This window comes from Apium graveolens, chromosome 2 (genome assembly GCF_009905375.1).
Source record: "Apium graveolens cultivar Ventura chromosome 2, ASM990537v1, whole genome shotgun sequence".
Taxonomy (NCBI): Eukaryota; Viridiplantae; Streptophyta; class Magnoliopsida; order Apiales; family Apiaceae; genus Apium; species Apium graveolens.
The window spans coordinates 290,886,162-290,903,685 of NC_133648.1; the positions used below are offsets into that span (position 1 = coordinate 290,886,162).

The 17,524-nt window shown below is 34.0% G+C and overlaps 1 protein-coding gene across 5 annotated transcripts; it reads left to right on the plus strand.

Annotated features, from left to right (window-relative positions):
• Window positions 1-2,228: 2,228 nt before the first annotated feature.
• On the plus strand, window positions 2,229-7,143 carry LOC141708582 (ribonucleases P/MRP protein subunit POP1-like). Of its 5 annotated transcripts, none has more exons than XM_074512278.1 (10): window positions 2,229-2,762; window positions 3,189-3,285; window positions 3,532-3,636; window positions 3,714-3,935; window positions 4,140-4,258; window positions 4,352-4,792; window positions 5,216-5,324; window positions 5,405-5,997; window positions 6,584-6,748; window positions 6,852-7,143. In XM_074512278.1, exons 1-10 carry the CDS (start codon window positions 2,344-2,346, stop codon window positions 7,045-7,047), a joined length of 2,466 nt encoding a protein of 821 aa, XP_074368379.1. In that variant the 5' UTR covers window positions 2,229-2,343; the 3' UTR covers window positions 7,048-7,143. The 5 variants fall into 5 exon arrangements, with proteins under 5 accessions (XP_074368379.1, XP_074368380.1, XP_074368382.1 ...); XM_074512281.1 differs by having other exon boundaries at window positions 2,623-2,762; window positions 3,189-3,289; XM_074512282.1 differs by having other exon boundaries at window positions 2,627-2,762; window positions 3,173-3,289.
• The last annotated feature ends 10,381 nt before the right edge of the window (window positions 7,144-17,524 follow it).

A 17,524-nucleotide genomic window follows, 5' to 3' on the forward strand; every position in this document is an offset into this window, starting at 1 on the left:
AAAGAATAATCTTATTAATAAAACAGTATTGCAATGGAACCGTTCTTTCTTAGTGATGAATAAATATCACGAGAGCTGCTAGGGTTACAATGAATAATATTCTTGATAATGATAACACGTCTAGTGTAAACCCTATGCTGTGTTTATATACCACACAGTTACAAGATAATCTCTAATTGATATCGAATATAATTTTGTATCCTAAAATATATCAATTAGTTATCTTTTCCTCCAAGTCTTCTATTCTTCATAGAATTCTTCTCCATGCATATCTCTTCTTGTTTTAGTCTTGATCTTCTTTCCCTTCAATCAGCCACCTTCCTTATCTGAAAGTCTTCTTAAGTCCTGATATTATCTTCTGATGAATATCTTATGATATCTCAAGTTCTGATAACTTAAGTTCTGATATCTCAAGTTCTGACTTCAGTATAAGTACTGATTACCAGTTAAGTCCTGAATTGTACTGTTAGTTAAGATCTGAAAACTAAACACAAATCATTATTAAACATGACATCACAAATATATCTAACACATACTAATACTTTCAGATCATCGAAGAATATTATCTCGACATACCTTATATATTTTGATTATAGTTTCAAAGAAACCCCCCTTATTATTTATCCGTTGACAACAATCAACTCACATTATCTTAGTACTTCCTCCGAAAATTCTCGGAAGTACATATATATATACATATGAGATAATATGCTTCTATCAACAAGCGAAACACTTGGGGAACTTCGATGTGGTTCGAGTTCTCGAGATATGATATAATTCTTCAAAGGACTTGGAGGGGTAGACTCTAGTGCGAAGAGTACTAGGGAGACTACCAAAGGTACCGCAAGCGAAGGTACTCGGTGTACTCAGGAACTTGTGAAGTATGTGTATACCCGAAATGAGACACGTAGCCCGAATGTGGCAAGGGTGATAACCGGGATACGAAGGTGTCGTCCTTCTACTAGTAGAAAAGGTTACTATTTTCCGTATTACGACTAATCATCGTATGCGGTGGCTCCAGTGAATGTCCTAAATTCTTCCAACTGGAATTTTGATGCAATACCATAACCCAAGCCTAGGTGCTGGGTTTACCATTAAGGTATTTGCAGGATAATAAGTCAACAAAAGAATTGTTTCGAGAGAAGGTGTGTAACACCAAGGAAAAAACATTTTAAGTAAACATATTTAGCGTATATGGAATCATACATAAAACTTTTCATATTGTACATTATTATGCTGGGCATTATAGCTCACACTTGTTTTCTTAAATTGACACAACACAACAGTGAATAAAGATGCCTATCATGAAACTCACGGTCAAAAAACGGGGTTGGAAACAACCAGCTGCTCCGTAGGATGTTTGGTGCTATACCTCAGGTAGATCGAATAAGCTGGAATGGTTTTCAGTTATTTTTAGTTCGGCTTATTACAAGTATGACTTATGTAAGATAATAACCAGGAAGCGAATATTTGGCTGCCGGTCTAACCTTACATAAAGGTTACTTCCGCGATAAGACTTAATCACTTTTGGAATTGTAATAATTATCACTTGTGGATTGATGCACTCAAGTAATGCATGGTTCGTTTCCAAGATAATAACCTGTAAGTGTGTGTGTTGATAAGTGTGGGGTCTTAAAGGTGTGAGTATTTATATATTGTTGTATGAGATAAGAATTATACAGGATTCAGGATGGCGTGGCCTCCTAGATCCCTGACCCCGAATTTTGGGGCTCCACAGAGCGTGGTACAGTAATTGAATATAGAAACTTTGATCGGTATTCGAATAATGTTAAGCACATTTGGATTTAGGTATGTCCTATGTGAATAAGACCACAAGCTTAGGTTTGTCTCAACCTCTTTTTACATTATACATCAATTTTACATTTTTAGTTGAAATATTTTTGACACTTTTTATATATTGTATACATACACACACAAGCCCGAGATCTTTCGGGGAACAGGCTCCTCATTCGTTTGGGGAAGGCTGCGTACATTTTACACTTCCTAGACCCTGCGAAAGCGGGTATGTTTGATTTATAGATACAAGTTAATAACTAAAATGAAACAAATTACTAGTTTTTTCGGACTGATTTGTGATGAATTGTTGGTCCGATACTCATTCGGTTATGGGTTCGGATATTATAATAAATTTTAATTTTTAATAGTGTTTGTGCGGATTTAATGAACCCCGGGTCCGGGCTTGGACTCGTTTATTAGGTTGACGAAATTGGATCAAAAGCGGGTAGGGTTTATGTGAGATTCTAGAACCCCCCATCTTTCGTACACACACTTAACAAAAATCAAACCAGTTAAGAGAACAGACACACTCGCATTAACACTGTAATGGCTGCTACAGTAACCAAACATCCACAAACTCCATCAACTGCCCTGCCTCGTTCAATTAACGTAACAAGATTCGCAGAATGTCGTGGCCCAGAACTGGAGGCACTTCACTCAATTGTGTCTGAACGATTAAACGGTGATTTTAGGTCTAATAGGAATAAGAGGAGAAGAACTACCGGGTATGATAACCGGGTCGGAAAAAAGAGGTTTCGAAAGAGGCAAAATAATGGGGTGGTTGATTTCAACAAGAAGGTGCCACGTAGGATTCGTAGGAAAAATGAGCTGAGGAGGAATGAGAGTGTTGGTTTTGGGGTTAGTGGGGATGGGACTAAGAGGTTGAGAACACATGTTTGGCATGCTAAGCGGTTTACGATGTCGAAAATTTGGGGGTTTTATCTTCCTCTTGGTTTGCACGGCAAGTATGTCTTTTATAATGTATTTTTTTGTGAATTAATGTGTATTTAGGTGATGTTATATGTGTGAATTTTGAAATGTAATTTGTTTGACTTGTTATTTGTATGATTTAGTAAACTGTGTGTCAGTTCAATGGTAAATGTTGGAGGTTCTTAGACTAGATGCTTTGTAGTAGAATATAAGACTAGTTTGGTAAATTGTGTATTGAGTTTAATGGTAATTATTGGAGGTTTGTAGACGATGCTTGGTAGCCTATGAATCTATATCAAAATCCGAATTTGTAATAGACTATGAAGTGTTTTAGTTTCTTAAATGCTTGGTCATTGTCTTCTTACAAAAAATATAAATGCTTGGTCGTTGTCTTAATTTCATCTGTTTTCATTATATATTTTTTTTTGTTTTTTAATATGTATAGACATTATATGACACAGAGGAAGGGGTTCAAGGTCTATTATGAAGAGTCTAAGGGATGGAGTGGTTGTGCATGATGCTAGCTATTGTTCTGCTGTACAATTGGAAGGACCAGAGGCAGGCATATTCTTACTTCATTTCCAGCTCTATAGTAGTTTGAAGTATTGTTATTTGATTATTAAATTTTCTTTGCCTTACTGGTTGCTGTTTATGTTTAACAAAGTTATTGTTGCTTCTTCCTTCATTATAGACCTGCACTTATAAATTTATTTGGAAAGTCATAGTCCCAGTTTAAATAATTTACATTTTGACGTGATCTGTTCTTATTATGGAACTTTGATGTTGCATGGCACCTGTTTCCAGGAAAATCTATTGTCAATTCTAAGCACAGTTCTGGTGCCTTCCGAGGCTGATTCCGAAGTTTTATCACGTAAAATAATTTCTGGTGTTGCATTTGGAATTGCTATGGTGGGTGAAAAAGTATTACTATTTACAAGACTGATTGACAATTTGAAAATCTGACGTAGCTTTAAATAATTTTGCAGCTTCACCATGGTGGAGCAACATGTTCTCATACCATTTCTCCTGTGACCTATATGTGGCGGCCGCATGTGCGGTCTGCCATTAAAGATGTGGAGAAAAGTGATGGGTTACATGATGCCGAAACAATTGACAACTCTTCTGCCTTACGCTTGGTCTGGATATGGATACATGCTGCAGCTTTTAAAGAAGGATTTGATGCTGTGGAATGTGCTTCTCGAAGGGAGGTAAGGTATATATTCGATTCTATTCCTGTGTAGGAAGAGCCCTCATAAAACCATGATATGAATTGTATATGATGCATCTACTGACTCTAGACGGAGGAAGACACTTTTTGTAATAGCACGTCACCGTTTTATGGAGTTGGACCTCGCATTAACTGGCTAAATCTGATTTACAAATTAATAGCATATACTACTCTGTGAATGCAGAATGAGAAGGTTGGTGGTCATGTTAATTGTATTTCTCTCGAGAGTCAATTAGGAAAAGTGGAAGTGATGGGTTCAAAGGCATCTCAACTTCTTCAGAAGATACTACATCCTGTTAAGAGGTAAGATAATTTTAGAGTTGACTATGAATTATTAGAGGAAATATGTGGAATTGTGAATTAACAGTAAGCCTGTTAATATCAATTACTACTTAGTTTTCCGCAGAATAATATGGATTTGAAGGAATGCTCTGTGGATGAGACTCAAGATGAACCTCAGCTTAATATTTTTTACTCTGAGAATGAAGATTGCACATCATCCTCAATTATCTCTCTCGTTGTTAATGATCCTCGTATTGTAACTGGGAAGGCTGAAGATCAGACATCAGCTGGAATTCAAGATAGTATTTTAGAGTCAGTCTCATCACCATGCTTTAGGAATGGTGAAAGCATGAATTTATGGCATGCCGCCAATGGAATTTACCCCCCTGTTGAAGAAAGTATTCTTTGCAGAGAAAAATATCATCAACGCATGGCATTTTATTGCCTTAATGATCAAAGCAGTAGTATGTTAAATGAACCATCTAAGGAGCAGTGTTCTACTGTATGCCCAATTCTGCTTTTAAAGAACAGTCACCCAAAGAATTCCATTGTGAGGTAAAATATTCTCCCACTTATTTCAGTTTGTGTGTGTGTGTGTGTGTTTTCATAAGCTGCCACATATTAATCTCTTCTTTGCATTCAAAAGGCTCGTCTAAATGATGGGCTGGCATGCGAAAACATAAAGATTCAAATATGTGTCTTTTTTATTTTTGGGAGTTGTTAATGTGGATAAGACGGCCTCTTTGTATCGATTTGTCTTTAGTTGAACATTATTGGTATTATTATACTGTGATGATTTATTTCCTGGGTTGTTTGTAAAATTTTGTTTTTTCAGAGGGTGTGGATATAAACGGTATTTTTTGTTAGTATTAACCATTTAAAGAACTCCTTTTGTAGTTGGGTGTGTTAATCTATCCTTTTCTGAATGCTTCAGTTTCTTAAATGACTAATAGCTATTTAATATTATATTATCTTCAGATGGTCTATTATACTTCCGATCAGTTGGGTCAAAGCATTTTGGATTCCTCTGTTGTCTCTTGGAGGCCGTGCTATAGGTTTGAGAGAAAAGCATTGGATTGCATGTGAAGTAACAACACTATACTCTTCTGTGGAATTTAAATAGTCTTGACAGTATTCTGGTAGAGTAATAAGCGTCTCTTTTTTCAGGTTGGGCTGCCATATTTTCCTTCAGACTTTCCTGGTTGCAGTGCCTACTCATGTTTTATGGAAAATGAAGCAGCTGACTCTGTTCGAGATGCAGAGCTTCGTCCTCCTTCTGTGAAGCCTTTCTGCATTCCAATTTCGCCTCCATGGGACGTTGTTTCTTACGCTTTTAACAAAAAGAAAATTACTGGGTCAGAAAATCATATTTTTCCAGATATTTTATCTTCCGAAAATATGAACAACTTAGCTACCAACTCCCATAAAGATTTCCATAGAGATCCATGTTGTAAAAATGGTGTTTCATTTGATGGTTTGGTACCAAGGTCAGCTCGTTTGCTGGCTAGATTCCTCAGCGGCATTAATAATTGTGAACTTCACTTATTCCCTAGTATGCCTGAAAGAAAAAGCTGCATAAATAAAATTATGAAGGATATAGAGATATCTAAGCAGGGCCTAGACGATAACATCCTTGTGAATTATGACCATAAATTATGCTTTATCAGAATTCTTATTCATGCGTACAAGGATGGTGTCTTTGAAGACGGAGCTGTTGTTTGCGCCCCTCATATATCTGATCTTGCGTTCATGACTTCCAGGTAATTGTATTGCCTTATTTTTAGTTTGTACTTTGTAGTATTCGCTTCTCCCACTTATAAATGAGTTATTTTTAGTTTGTACTTTGTAGTACTCGCTTCCAGATTATTGTCGTTCCAGTAAGACTTCTTGGTGAGGTTATCTGAGCACATTAACAGTTAATTGTTTGTTTCCACAAAAGTTAGTGCTTATTAATGTGTAACTTATGCTAATTTCTGAGCATAGTGTTCAGGTCTCATGACTGTTGCTCCTGAGTTTATGTTTGTAGAAAGATTTGGAAGTAGTTAATTCTCAAAGTGGTTGCTATGTCGAACAATTGTTTTTATATAACAAAGTTTTCTGTATCTATTTTTCTTTTGCTGCTACTAACTTTTTTTTTTATTTTAACAGTTTTGTTTAAACATCCTTGTAACTTGTAGAACTATGATAATAAATCTGTTGATACTTGATAGGCTTTATTATTCATGTTGTATATCCATTAACTAGTATGTAGGGAGATTTAGAAAATACCCCAGTAGTGTATTTCATATTTTCAGCAGGAGACCTTGCTTCATGTAAATTTAAACGCTAATTGAAAATTTTATGCAGACTGGACAACAAATTTGAACTGAAAATTCCGGATACACTTTTGAGATCATATTTTGTACAACAACCAACTGGTAAATGGGATCTTCAGGAACCCAGCGACCCTGCTGGTAAGGAGTCTCACAGATGGCCGATTGGATTTGTCACTACAGGATTTGTTCATGGAAGGTAAGTTGTACCAAGTGGTTATATCTTAAATGTCTCTACACCTTATTTCCCTTTCCATTTTATCCATACTATTATATTTGGTATTTTATCAATGGACTTGCAGCAAGAAATCAGTGGCAGGGGCCTTTTGTGAAGCAGTCTTACTTGCCCGTCTTAGGGAAGAGCAGTGGAATGCTGTGCCTGCAAAACGGAGGAAGGAGATATATGTTTTGGTGAGGAATCTGAGGTCCACGGCCTACAGACTTGCTCTTGCGGAAATTGTACTAGAACAACATGAACAAGATGTTGAGTACATGTAGGATGTCCTTAAGACATTGTTGTGGTTTTTGTTGACCAATTCAATACAAACCAGACGCACATTGCCATAAATTAAATTATGAGCACATTTTCCAAAACCATAGGTCAAATGGTAAAATGAAGCTTAACAGCACTGCAGTCTGCAGTGTTCATATACCAAATAGCATAGATGTTTTTGTGTTTACAGATGCATATGATCAAGTGTAAATATCTATCGGTACAAAGAGATGAACTAGTACTAGTTTGTCATGTTTTCACCAATATACTCTGTCACAAAGATTGAGACTCTACGATTGTGCACTTAACAAGCCATGTTCCCCTGCACCAAAATTGTATCATTTATATCCACTCTGCCAATCCGGGACCAGACAACCCATTCTAATTTCTGAAAACTTCTATTTTGAACAATTGACTAAGTTTTTCCTTTTCCGACTATATGTGATTTTTTAGATGGGTCCAAATCTTGACCTACAATTGTTTTAACATACTGTATTGCCATATAGAAAAAAAAAATTAGAATTTGTGATGTGAATGCGGGTCACTTATTATCGTAAATGGACTTTTGTCTGTGCTATGCAAGATTGTTATTTGATAATTTTTTAAACGTAAATTGTTATATAAATGCAAGCAATCGGTATATCGTATTTTGAGATGTTGAACTCTTAATTATATTAACGAACAAATAAAAAAATAAAGATGCACCAAAAAACATAATCGCCAATACGATTTCTGCGTTAAGCAAATGATGATTATAAGAAGCGAACTTAGTAACAATCCGAATGCTTTGTTAATTAATATAATACGTATATTGCCTCAATTATGATGCATAACTGGTATAGTTAGTGGCCAAAAATGTTCATGTCCATGAGTCATAACTTTTTGCTAACTGTCTCTACTAAGCAGATTTTGATGTTCATTAATATTTTTGGAAATATTTGACAATGTTTAAGAAGTCCAATAATGCATAAAAGGCCTAAATTGTACAATGATGATAAATAGAATGTTGATGATCCAAGTTGAGGATTAATAAAGTGCTACTTTCTGCATCATCAAGACCTCTCAAGATATTTTGTACCAAACATAGTTGGGAGGGTGTGTGATGGTCACAACAGAGATTTGGATACATGTACAACAATAGTAGCAGTAAGTGGAGACATCAACGTTTTTGCCACAGTATCATGGAGGTTTAGCAAGAATTTTCCCCAGGCGACCTTAGATGAAAAGCTAGAGGGTCTTCGTATGAGCAACAATTGGCCATAAATGAAGAATTTCAGATACAAAGGAATGCTCTCAAGGTGAAGTGGAATGCATTTAGTTGTGTTTTAAGTTGGTAGTTACATTAGTGTTTGATGTATGAGTTAGCACGTAAGTGTTTTGTCAGGTGTTTTGTAATAGTAATTGATAATTCTAGAGTGTGTAAAGTAAGATATGTGATCAGAATTCATTATGAACTTTAAAATTTTAAAATTATTACAACTAAGAAGTTTTTAATTCTTTTAATTTAGTATTAGTATTTTTATGTTCCTATGCAAACTCATCCTTCTACAAAACCTACCCAACATAAGCTTGCTAGCAAACTTCAAAAGCACGTGTAGATCATCCTTCTCCAGCTTGATTTAAATGGAATCATCAGAATCAATGCCAACTTCATGACTGCATCTACAGCTCTACGCTCAAGCCATTGGGAACCTTTTCTCCAATAATGAAGATGAATTTCAAGCAGCATATGGAGGCTTAAAGACCACGACCATAGCGAGACGGGTCATCATAAGATTGCAGGAAGCCGCATTCAGATTATGGGAGATACTTGCACAAGGTTGGCAAGTCATAAACTGGAATACAACTATTTGAAAGAAGTATAAATAGCTCATTAAGTGAGATAATTGATGATTTTTGCAGCATCAAACAATCAATACATGTACACACACATACTTGATTAAGGGTTTTCTCAGAAATTGACAGTTCTTGCCGCAGGTTTTTATTTATACCAGTGCCTTTGCGCTGGTTTTTTATTGGTCAAAAACTTCTTCAAAATCAGGTGGACATGAAGAGGTGAGAGCTACAGATGACAAATGAGAAGTGTTTTTCCATTTTAGAAGTCATCAGATTTTTTAGTATTAGAATAGAGGTTATTCGTATTTTAGTAAAAATAGAATAAGACACTTATGGAAGAGCAGTACCAAAACCGAGTACATGCGTAAATAAAATCCACTAAACAAAACACAAATTATATAGACCCCTCCCCAACCAATGTGTTTTCCATCATTTGGAAGAAAAAAAATAAGTGACCTGTTTATCCAGTGGATGCCTAAATTAGAGTTGGGAAAACAGGAAGACGCCGTCGCAAAGCACTGTGACACATTTGCAATACACTACATATGTGTCAATATATATAATCTACAGAATGCAACTTTCGATTTCCCAGTGTTAAAGAATCGAAAACATATATCTACCATGATAAAGTCTCTCCCCATATTTCGCAAGTTTACATGTTGTGTTCTAATAGAACTAAAAGAAGAGCCAGTCTCATTCTTAACAAAAAGATGGAGATCCACTACTAATCTGCCAAGTAAACAATATCACACCAATGTTCAACCCTAAATACTAATAACCATTTACTCTACAATTAAATATGTAAGAAAGCAGAAACATTGATACACACTATGTAATAAAAAAATTGGAAGAAGGTCCAAGAAAATTCAAACAACTCATTTAAATTACAATAACACAACATTTGTAAATTAATATAAAATTGTTTTATTAGAATAACATTATATAAAGTCCAGTTATACTGGTCCATGTTTATGTTTTAGTTTCCAAGTAACCTTATCAAGTGCACTAATTGCCCAGGTTATTTTTATTAAAGATCAAATTATTTAAAAACTCTAACAAACCAATATCACTGAGACCAGCTGACGTTTTGCTCAAAATGATGATTACCTTGAAGAAATCGTAATATGATTGACTACTTATGACGCGAAAAAAAAAGGATGAAGAAAAACACATTACTGCAACATCTACATTTGACTATGTGTTAAACTACAGCAACAAACGCAACACAACTTGCAATAGGTTACCTTATAGAGTGAATCACCCGTACGTTCGTATCGCATTTGAGATCCAATAACAATTGAAATATGACTATTTGCATAGAAACCAAATATATCTTCACCCTACAGGTGAACGGAAAGAGGTTTTAACAAATTGAGCAATAAGGACATCATACAATCTTTAATTTAGACATCATAATCGTCTTTTCAAATAATTTGTAATGTCAGACTGGGAAAATGCTTCAACTCTGATGTATATATATATATTTTTACTGGCCTCAATTAATTCCTTAAGATTAGCATTTAACTAATTTAGCAATTGTTCTAGCAACCTGTGCAATGATGTCAACGTTTCCAGATCTAACCATTCCAAGGAGTGTTATAATACCACGTTACTCTATCAACAAAACATGCAAGTTCTTTGTCATTAAATAAATATATGTAAATAAAGATGCATCAGTATATACGAAGTTATTTATATATGAATAACTAATGGAATCATGATTCATGAAAGCAAAGGAAACACCGAGGAAATTGATATTTTTAATAACGATCATAAGCTTACCATTTCCGCATAGGTTTGCAATTGCTTCAGCAACCATTATGAGAGTTCAGGGATCATCAGTTCCGGAAGCTGTATTTGCTAGTAGTTGAGCACCTCCTTCAATTGCAATTAAGATTTGATTTTTCTCTAAGATTAAAAGCAAAATTTGAGATCTGTCAGATATTGTATGTGTCATACTCGCAATTGTTTTCAAGATTATTAATTTGTGATAAAGAAGGTTTGATTGTTGTGTTAACCAATATCTTCTCTTTTCTACGTGAAGATTTCTTAATCACCATAGTAGATAGATTAAAAAAGAAGGAATTGGTTTGATAATTAAAAAGAGAATAATATATTCGAGAACATGCAATTTTTGTGCTAATTCTCGCCTCTCGGATACATCATTAGTCCATTTAAATTCATGAATAACATTTTGGGTCTGAGTCAGAATTTATGGTCGTTAAGAAAAAGTTTACACTTCCACTGATTAACTAAATGTGTCTATCACTACTTTCTCTGCTCTATATCATTAAATAAATGAATTTAATTACAAATCACACAATCCTTTCCCTTGTTCATTATGTACATAATTATATTGACTAATAAAATATAGTGGTCATCAACCATAACTTCAGTTGTAAGCGTTCTTTACTCTAGTTGCATTGACCATAAGATACCTTTACGTAGCAAGTATAAGGACCCATGTAGTCGTCGCAACTTTCTCTTTTATCACCCTCATCTGCGTTTGCAGCTTGAATCATTACCCGACTCATGTTTGTATTTCATGTCAGAAGGTGGTTCTTTTACCATCGTTACAATATCACATATGTATGACTTAAGAAAGATAATAAAAACGATTACAAACTTGATTATTGGATGTGCTAATTGTTAGTGTTTGTGCTCTAGAGACAACACTATGATGTTTTAGTTTAAGACATTAGGATTATTAATGTTTATGTTCTATCGATTATTTCATTTATAATTTATTAATTCTTAATTTACTGCGATATAAATGTTTGATTAATAATTGTCCTTGGAATATGATATTCAATTCTATATCTCTAAGTACGTGACTTAGAAATGACATTATGAGAATAATATCAATATTCCTAAAACTCCCTAGTCGAGTATTATTATTAAGGGATAATAATAATGCATTAAGACTGGTGTATTTGTTGATATGATCACATCTCATTGATCATAGGTATGATGATACTAAAGTAAAAAATACAGGTAGGTGTATATGTACATGGTGCTGAACAGACCCAATGTGAGATTCTACATGTCTGTTGTGTCATAAGTAATTCTCACATTGATAATGATGTAATGGTCCTTAGACTTGAAGTCATTATATTTCTATACGAGAATTAATATACATTGATTCTATTAAAAGTTATTCTTAACCGTGTAATGATAAAAGTGGACATTGGGTATATTATGAATCGTATGAGAAATATGAATGATCTCGATGGGATTTAACCCTCCTATTTTAGGAGTGATATTATTGGCCTTTTGTGTAAGCCAGACTATGAAATGCGTGATCACGCTCAAATGTTGATTTGATATGATAGTCTACTCATTGATCAATGAAACTTGGATTAAACTGTGATGAAGATGACACATTACATGCCTCTAGTTTAATCTATAATATTTGGTTAAAGGGATTATATTATATTGTACATTATTCACGAAAGGTTTAATCGATCACCGATTTAATTATTATTACTTGGGTAGCAATGATGTATTACTAGATGCCGCTCATTGTTTACGATTTTAAATTAGATTTAAAATTCGTTACCAACGTAATAATAACCAATAGGGTCACACACTAAGAATGCCTAAAGGATTATTTAATTTAAATTGGATTTAAATTATATTAAAGTAATTCAAATTATTTATAATATTAATTAAGTATGACTTAATTAATTAGATAAATATTGATATTCGAATTTACTAATATTAATTATGAAATTCATTTCTTAAATAATTAAGTGTGACTTAATTATTATACAAATAGGAATTCTAAATTAAAAATAACTCCTAATTAGTTAAGAGTTATAATTCTTATTATACTCTCTATATAATATCTCTTGTGTGGATGATTTTGGATGCAAGATTTTTACTAAAACCCTAGCCACCAAAGGAGAATATGGAGAGAGCAAGAAAAAATGAGTTTGTGCTAGTACACATTCAATCCTTGTATTCAAGCATTCGTGTGGATACCGATAGAGCGTAGATCGCGAGAGCGAGATGCGTGGTGATTGAACAAGCTTTGGATCTCCATTAGTCAACCAATTTGTAAAGGTTCTTAAGGTAAACAATCTGATCTATGAATTAAATATCTATTTTTCACATGGATCCTGCGGTGGGTTTCGAAAATTCTGATTTTTCACATTTTTAATTACTGTTTCTGTTGCGTTTATGTGCTCGAAACCCAACAATGGCATCAGAGCTACTTGCGAAAATTGTTTAATTCGTTTATGTGTTTACTGGTTTTATGATGATAACATGTATACAATATTTCATGACTATTATATATGCGCTTTTGTATGTTTTACATGTTGTTATGTTTATATATGCGTATGTATATATATATTTTGAATATATGATATTAATGAGAGTTGTATGATAATATGATGATTATATAATCTGTATATATAATGATATATACATGTTTTGTATTTGTTCTTATTATAAGAATCGTATTTGATACGACTCTGAATCGGATGCAGCGGATTTGCTGAAATCTGTGTCTGATGTCCGATTTTGGCGAACGAATACTCTATTTCATATGTAATCGAGCTTCTGAACGTAACTGATAGATAAAGCTATCAACTACTGATATGTAAGGCGTTTGACGTCATTTAGGTCCTGTAATCTACGATTTAATGTTAACAGATTTAATTTCGAATTTTCTGATTTTTTCAATATTTGGTTTTTATGATTAGATCATGATGGGTATGATATGTTAAGATCAAATTATGTGTTTTAACATGTTCTTTTGTGTTAATTGAGCATGGTGGATGGTTATGGCTTATGACCTTAGGTTAATGGTTTTAGTTTTTCAAATACGGCTTGCATGTCGTTTAATCTTGTAATTATTAAATCTCGAATGTAACTCGAGTTCTTCTTGTAAGTTCATTAGATTAGTTTTCATATTTCATTCTTTTAATGTACATGAAGACATGAAGATTTGAAGATCAAGGGTAATCTCACATGGAGGTCATCCAAGGAAGCAATACAAAAAAGAAGACATGTAATAGTTAGCCTGTATTTATTTTCCACCTTAGATTGACCTAGATCTTTGTCATTAGCTTGATAAAGATAATATAGGATGAAGCCATAACCAACCACGTTTATTTATTGCACTTTACATATATATGCACATATGATGAATGTATGTGTAGAGTAGTTTATTAAGATGTATGGTTTATTAGATTAAGGATGTATGTATTAGATACGACACTCATGCCATGCTTGCTAAACAAGATAAAATTTGTAATGACTCAAGATTTTAAAATGAACAAACGATTATAAGATTCTCGTTTTTATGAAACACGGAATAAAATATAATTTTTCTTTGTTTCCGACATGGGGCGATTTTGTCAAAAGCGAGTTCATTGAACTTGTAAGATTGTGGGTTTTAAGCGAGACCGTTGTGACTCCCTCACTACCTGGAAATCAAACCATTGACGAATATTGATTTGAAGTATTTTATTCAAGGAAAAATTGGAAATCTCTTTATGATGGGATCATGATTGTTTTAAAATTAACAAAACCCTAAAGTTAATATTAAGTTGATCAGATGCCTTCCAATGAGTCCAATGCGTTAACCCCTAGATCGAAAAGGAGTGGGTTCGCCAAAGCGAAGTACTCTTATCTATCGTGGGAGATGTGTTGAAATATATTGATATTTTTGACTATTGGGTTTGACTTAACTAAGTTACCACATTAGGATTGTGAACTTAGAGGCATAGAGTTTGGCGAGATTTATTAGATAAATATGAATAAATAGTATTCCGCCAAGCTATCCAAGAGTTATATAGTTGATATAATTGACAAATATTGTCTACCTAAAAAATCATATTTTAGGAGAAAAGCCAAATCTGACCTAACGCATGGTGAAATATGGATCTTGGCTCACTAGAAAGGATATAAAAGGTATTTTTTTCCAAATTAATAGTTAGGGCTATTGATTTGATAAAAATAGTGGGAGATATATATTGTGTATATATATATGAATAATCACTTGAACATAATTTAATGATCACCAGTAGATTAGGTCATTTTATGCACTTTAATATTGTAGATATCAAATGACAAATAACATAAATAACTTCTCTATGTAATAGTCCTTGAGAAGGATAAACTGACATGAAATAATTTCTTCAATTGACATGGGAACTTGAGGATTGTCCTCAGGTTCAAGGATGTCACTCAAACCCCTCCCTTATTTCTTCTAGCTGAGAATGAAACATATGCTGAACAAAATGCTTACCAGAAGCAACTTAATTATGCAACTGATGTTTCATGTCTCATTCTTGTAATAATGAGTGCTGAGCTTTAGAAGCAACAAAATCATAATGATGCTTATGATATGATTGAACACCTTCAAAGGATGTTTGAAGGATAGGCTCATCAGAAAGATTTGACAATAATAAGGCACCATACTTTTGCATTAATGGGAGAATGATATCCGGTTGGACCATATGTTTTAAAGATGATAGGTATATGTACCTTGATATTTTAGGTTTCAAGAATGGTCTAGAGACTCAACTTGATTTGATCAAACAATCTTTGAACAACTTCTATTATCAGTTTGTTAAGAACAAAAGGAATGAAATACACAGAACATTCACTGAGTTGTTAGGCATGTTTAGAACTGCTGAAAATAACACGGTAAAGTCACGAATTACGTCCATATTGATGGTGTACACATGGAATGCAAATGGGAAAGGAAAGTGGACATGCAAGGTGAAGATTTGATCTTATTCAGTGCCAAACCAAAGTCCAATCCCAAAGGTCTTTTGAAGCCTGATAGTGGTGTTGCTAAAGGAGATGATTGTCATTTCTGTGGAAATAACTGGATGATTGGAAGTTAAATCGTCGAGTTTGTTTGGAAGATCTAAAGAAGAAGATCAGTAATGGTCAAGCTTCGGGTATTGGGTTAGAGTTGGAGCAAAAGTTGTTGCTTTAGTTGAAGGAACTTGATACCTAATTTTGCCCATAAGGCAAGATTGAGAACTTGATAAATTGTTATTACGTGTCTGCCTTTAGCGGATACATTAAATCAATTTCTTGTCAGGACAAGAAAGATTTTCATTTTAATTAAATAAACAATAGTTGTTTATTCTATTTTAATAATAAGGCTTATAATGTTGCACAATTAGTTAACAATTTATTGTTCTAAGATGACTCAAATCAAACATTACCTCTAGCATTTCTGAGTTACATATAGATGGATACTTGGATAAGTTTGATTTTGAATCATACGGAAAATGCGAACTTTGCCTCATTGGAAAAATGACTAAAGCTTCTTTTACCTGATCAGGTTAAAGGGCCACCGAACGATTAGGACTTATACATAATGATGTATGTGGTCGAATGCGTATAATGATAAGGGGTGGTTTATACTACTTCATAACATTTACTGATGATTTTAGTAGATATGGATATGTGGTTCTTATGAAGAATAAATCTGATTCTTTTGAAATGTTCAAAGAATATAAGGGTGAAGTAGAAAAGCAAACAGAGGAAAGTATAAAAGTTCTACGATCAGATCGTGGAGGACAATACTTAAGCCTCAATTTCAAGAGTTTCTTGAAGGAGTGTAATAGTCTATCATAACTTACTCCTTCTGGAACACCTCAATGGAATAGAGATTCTGAGAGGAGAAATCGTACCTTGTTGGATATAGTGCGATCGATGATGAGTCAAGCGGATCTTCTATTCAGTTTCTGGGGTTATGCTCGAGAAACGATTACATATACACTTAACCAAGTTCCGACTAAAGCGGTTCAAAATACTCCGTATGAGATATAGAGTGATAAATGTCATAGCATGTCATTTATGAAAATTTGGGGACGTGAAGCGTTTGTAAAACGTTTAACCTTCGACAAGCTTGGACCAAAATTAGATATATGCTATTTTGTGGGATACCCAAGTGAGAATAAAGTATAGTTTTTATAATCCGTCCGAGAATAAAGTGTTTGTTGCTCGGGCCGCTGTATTTCTTGAGGGAGAACTACTTTCTAAGAAAATCAGTGGGAGGATAGTACATCTCGATGAAGATCGAGAACCACATTATAATATTGAACCAGAGTTGGAATAAGATCAGGATGTACATCAAAATGTTGAAAGTAATCATGTCCAAGAAACACAGGTTATTCGTAGATCTAGTAGGATTCACCATGATCCCGGGAGAAATTATGAATTTCTTTTGACTCAAGATGGTGATGTGATGCTTAAGGATAATAATAAGCCTCTCACCTACCAAGATGCTATGAACAGTTCAGACTCCGAGAGATGGATAGAGGCCATGAAATCCGAGATGGAATCCATGTATCAAAATAAAGTATTGACTTTAGTTGATCCACTCGAAGGGGTAAAACCTATAGGGTGCAAGTGGGTTTTCAAGAAGAAAACAGACATGGATGGTAAAGTACAGACCTATAAGACGCGACTAGTGGCAAAAAGTTTCAAACAAATTCATGGTATAAACTATGATGAGACTTTTTCACCAGTTACTATGGTCAAGTCCATCAGGATTTTGTTAGCAATAGTTGCTTACTTTGACTATGAGATTTGGCAAATGGATGTCAAGACTTCTTTCTTATATGAGAGCCTTGAAGAGGATGTATATATGATACAACCTGAGGGTTTTGT

Coding starts and splice junctions, on each gene's coding strand:
- LOC141708582 (XM_074512278.1), top strand. CDS start 2,344: ATGGCTGCTACAGTAACCAAACATCCACAAACTCCATCAACTGCCCTG. Junction 4,793..5,215: donor CCAAAGAATTCCATTGTGAG/GTAAAATATTCT, acceptor TATTATCTTCAG/ATGGTCTATTATACTTCCGA. Junction 5,998..6,583: donor CTTGCGTTCATGACTTCCAG/GTAATTGTATTG, acceptor AATTTTATGCAG/ACTGGACAACAAATTTGAAC.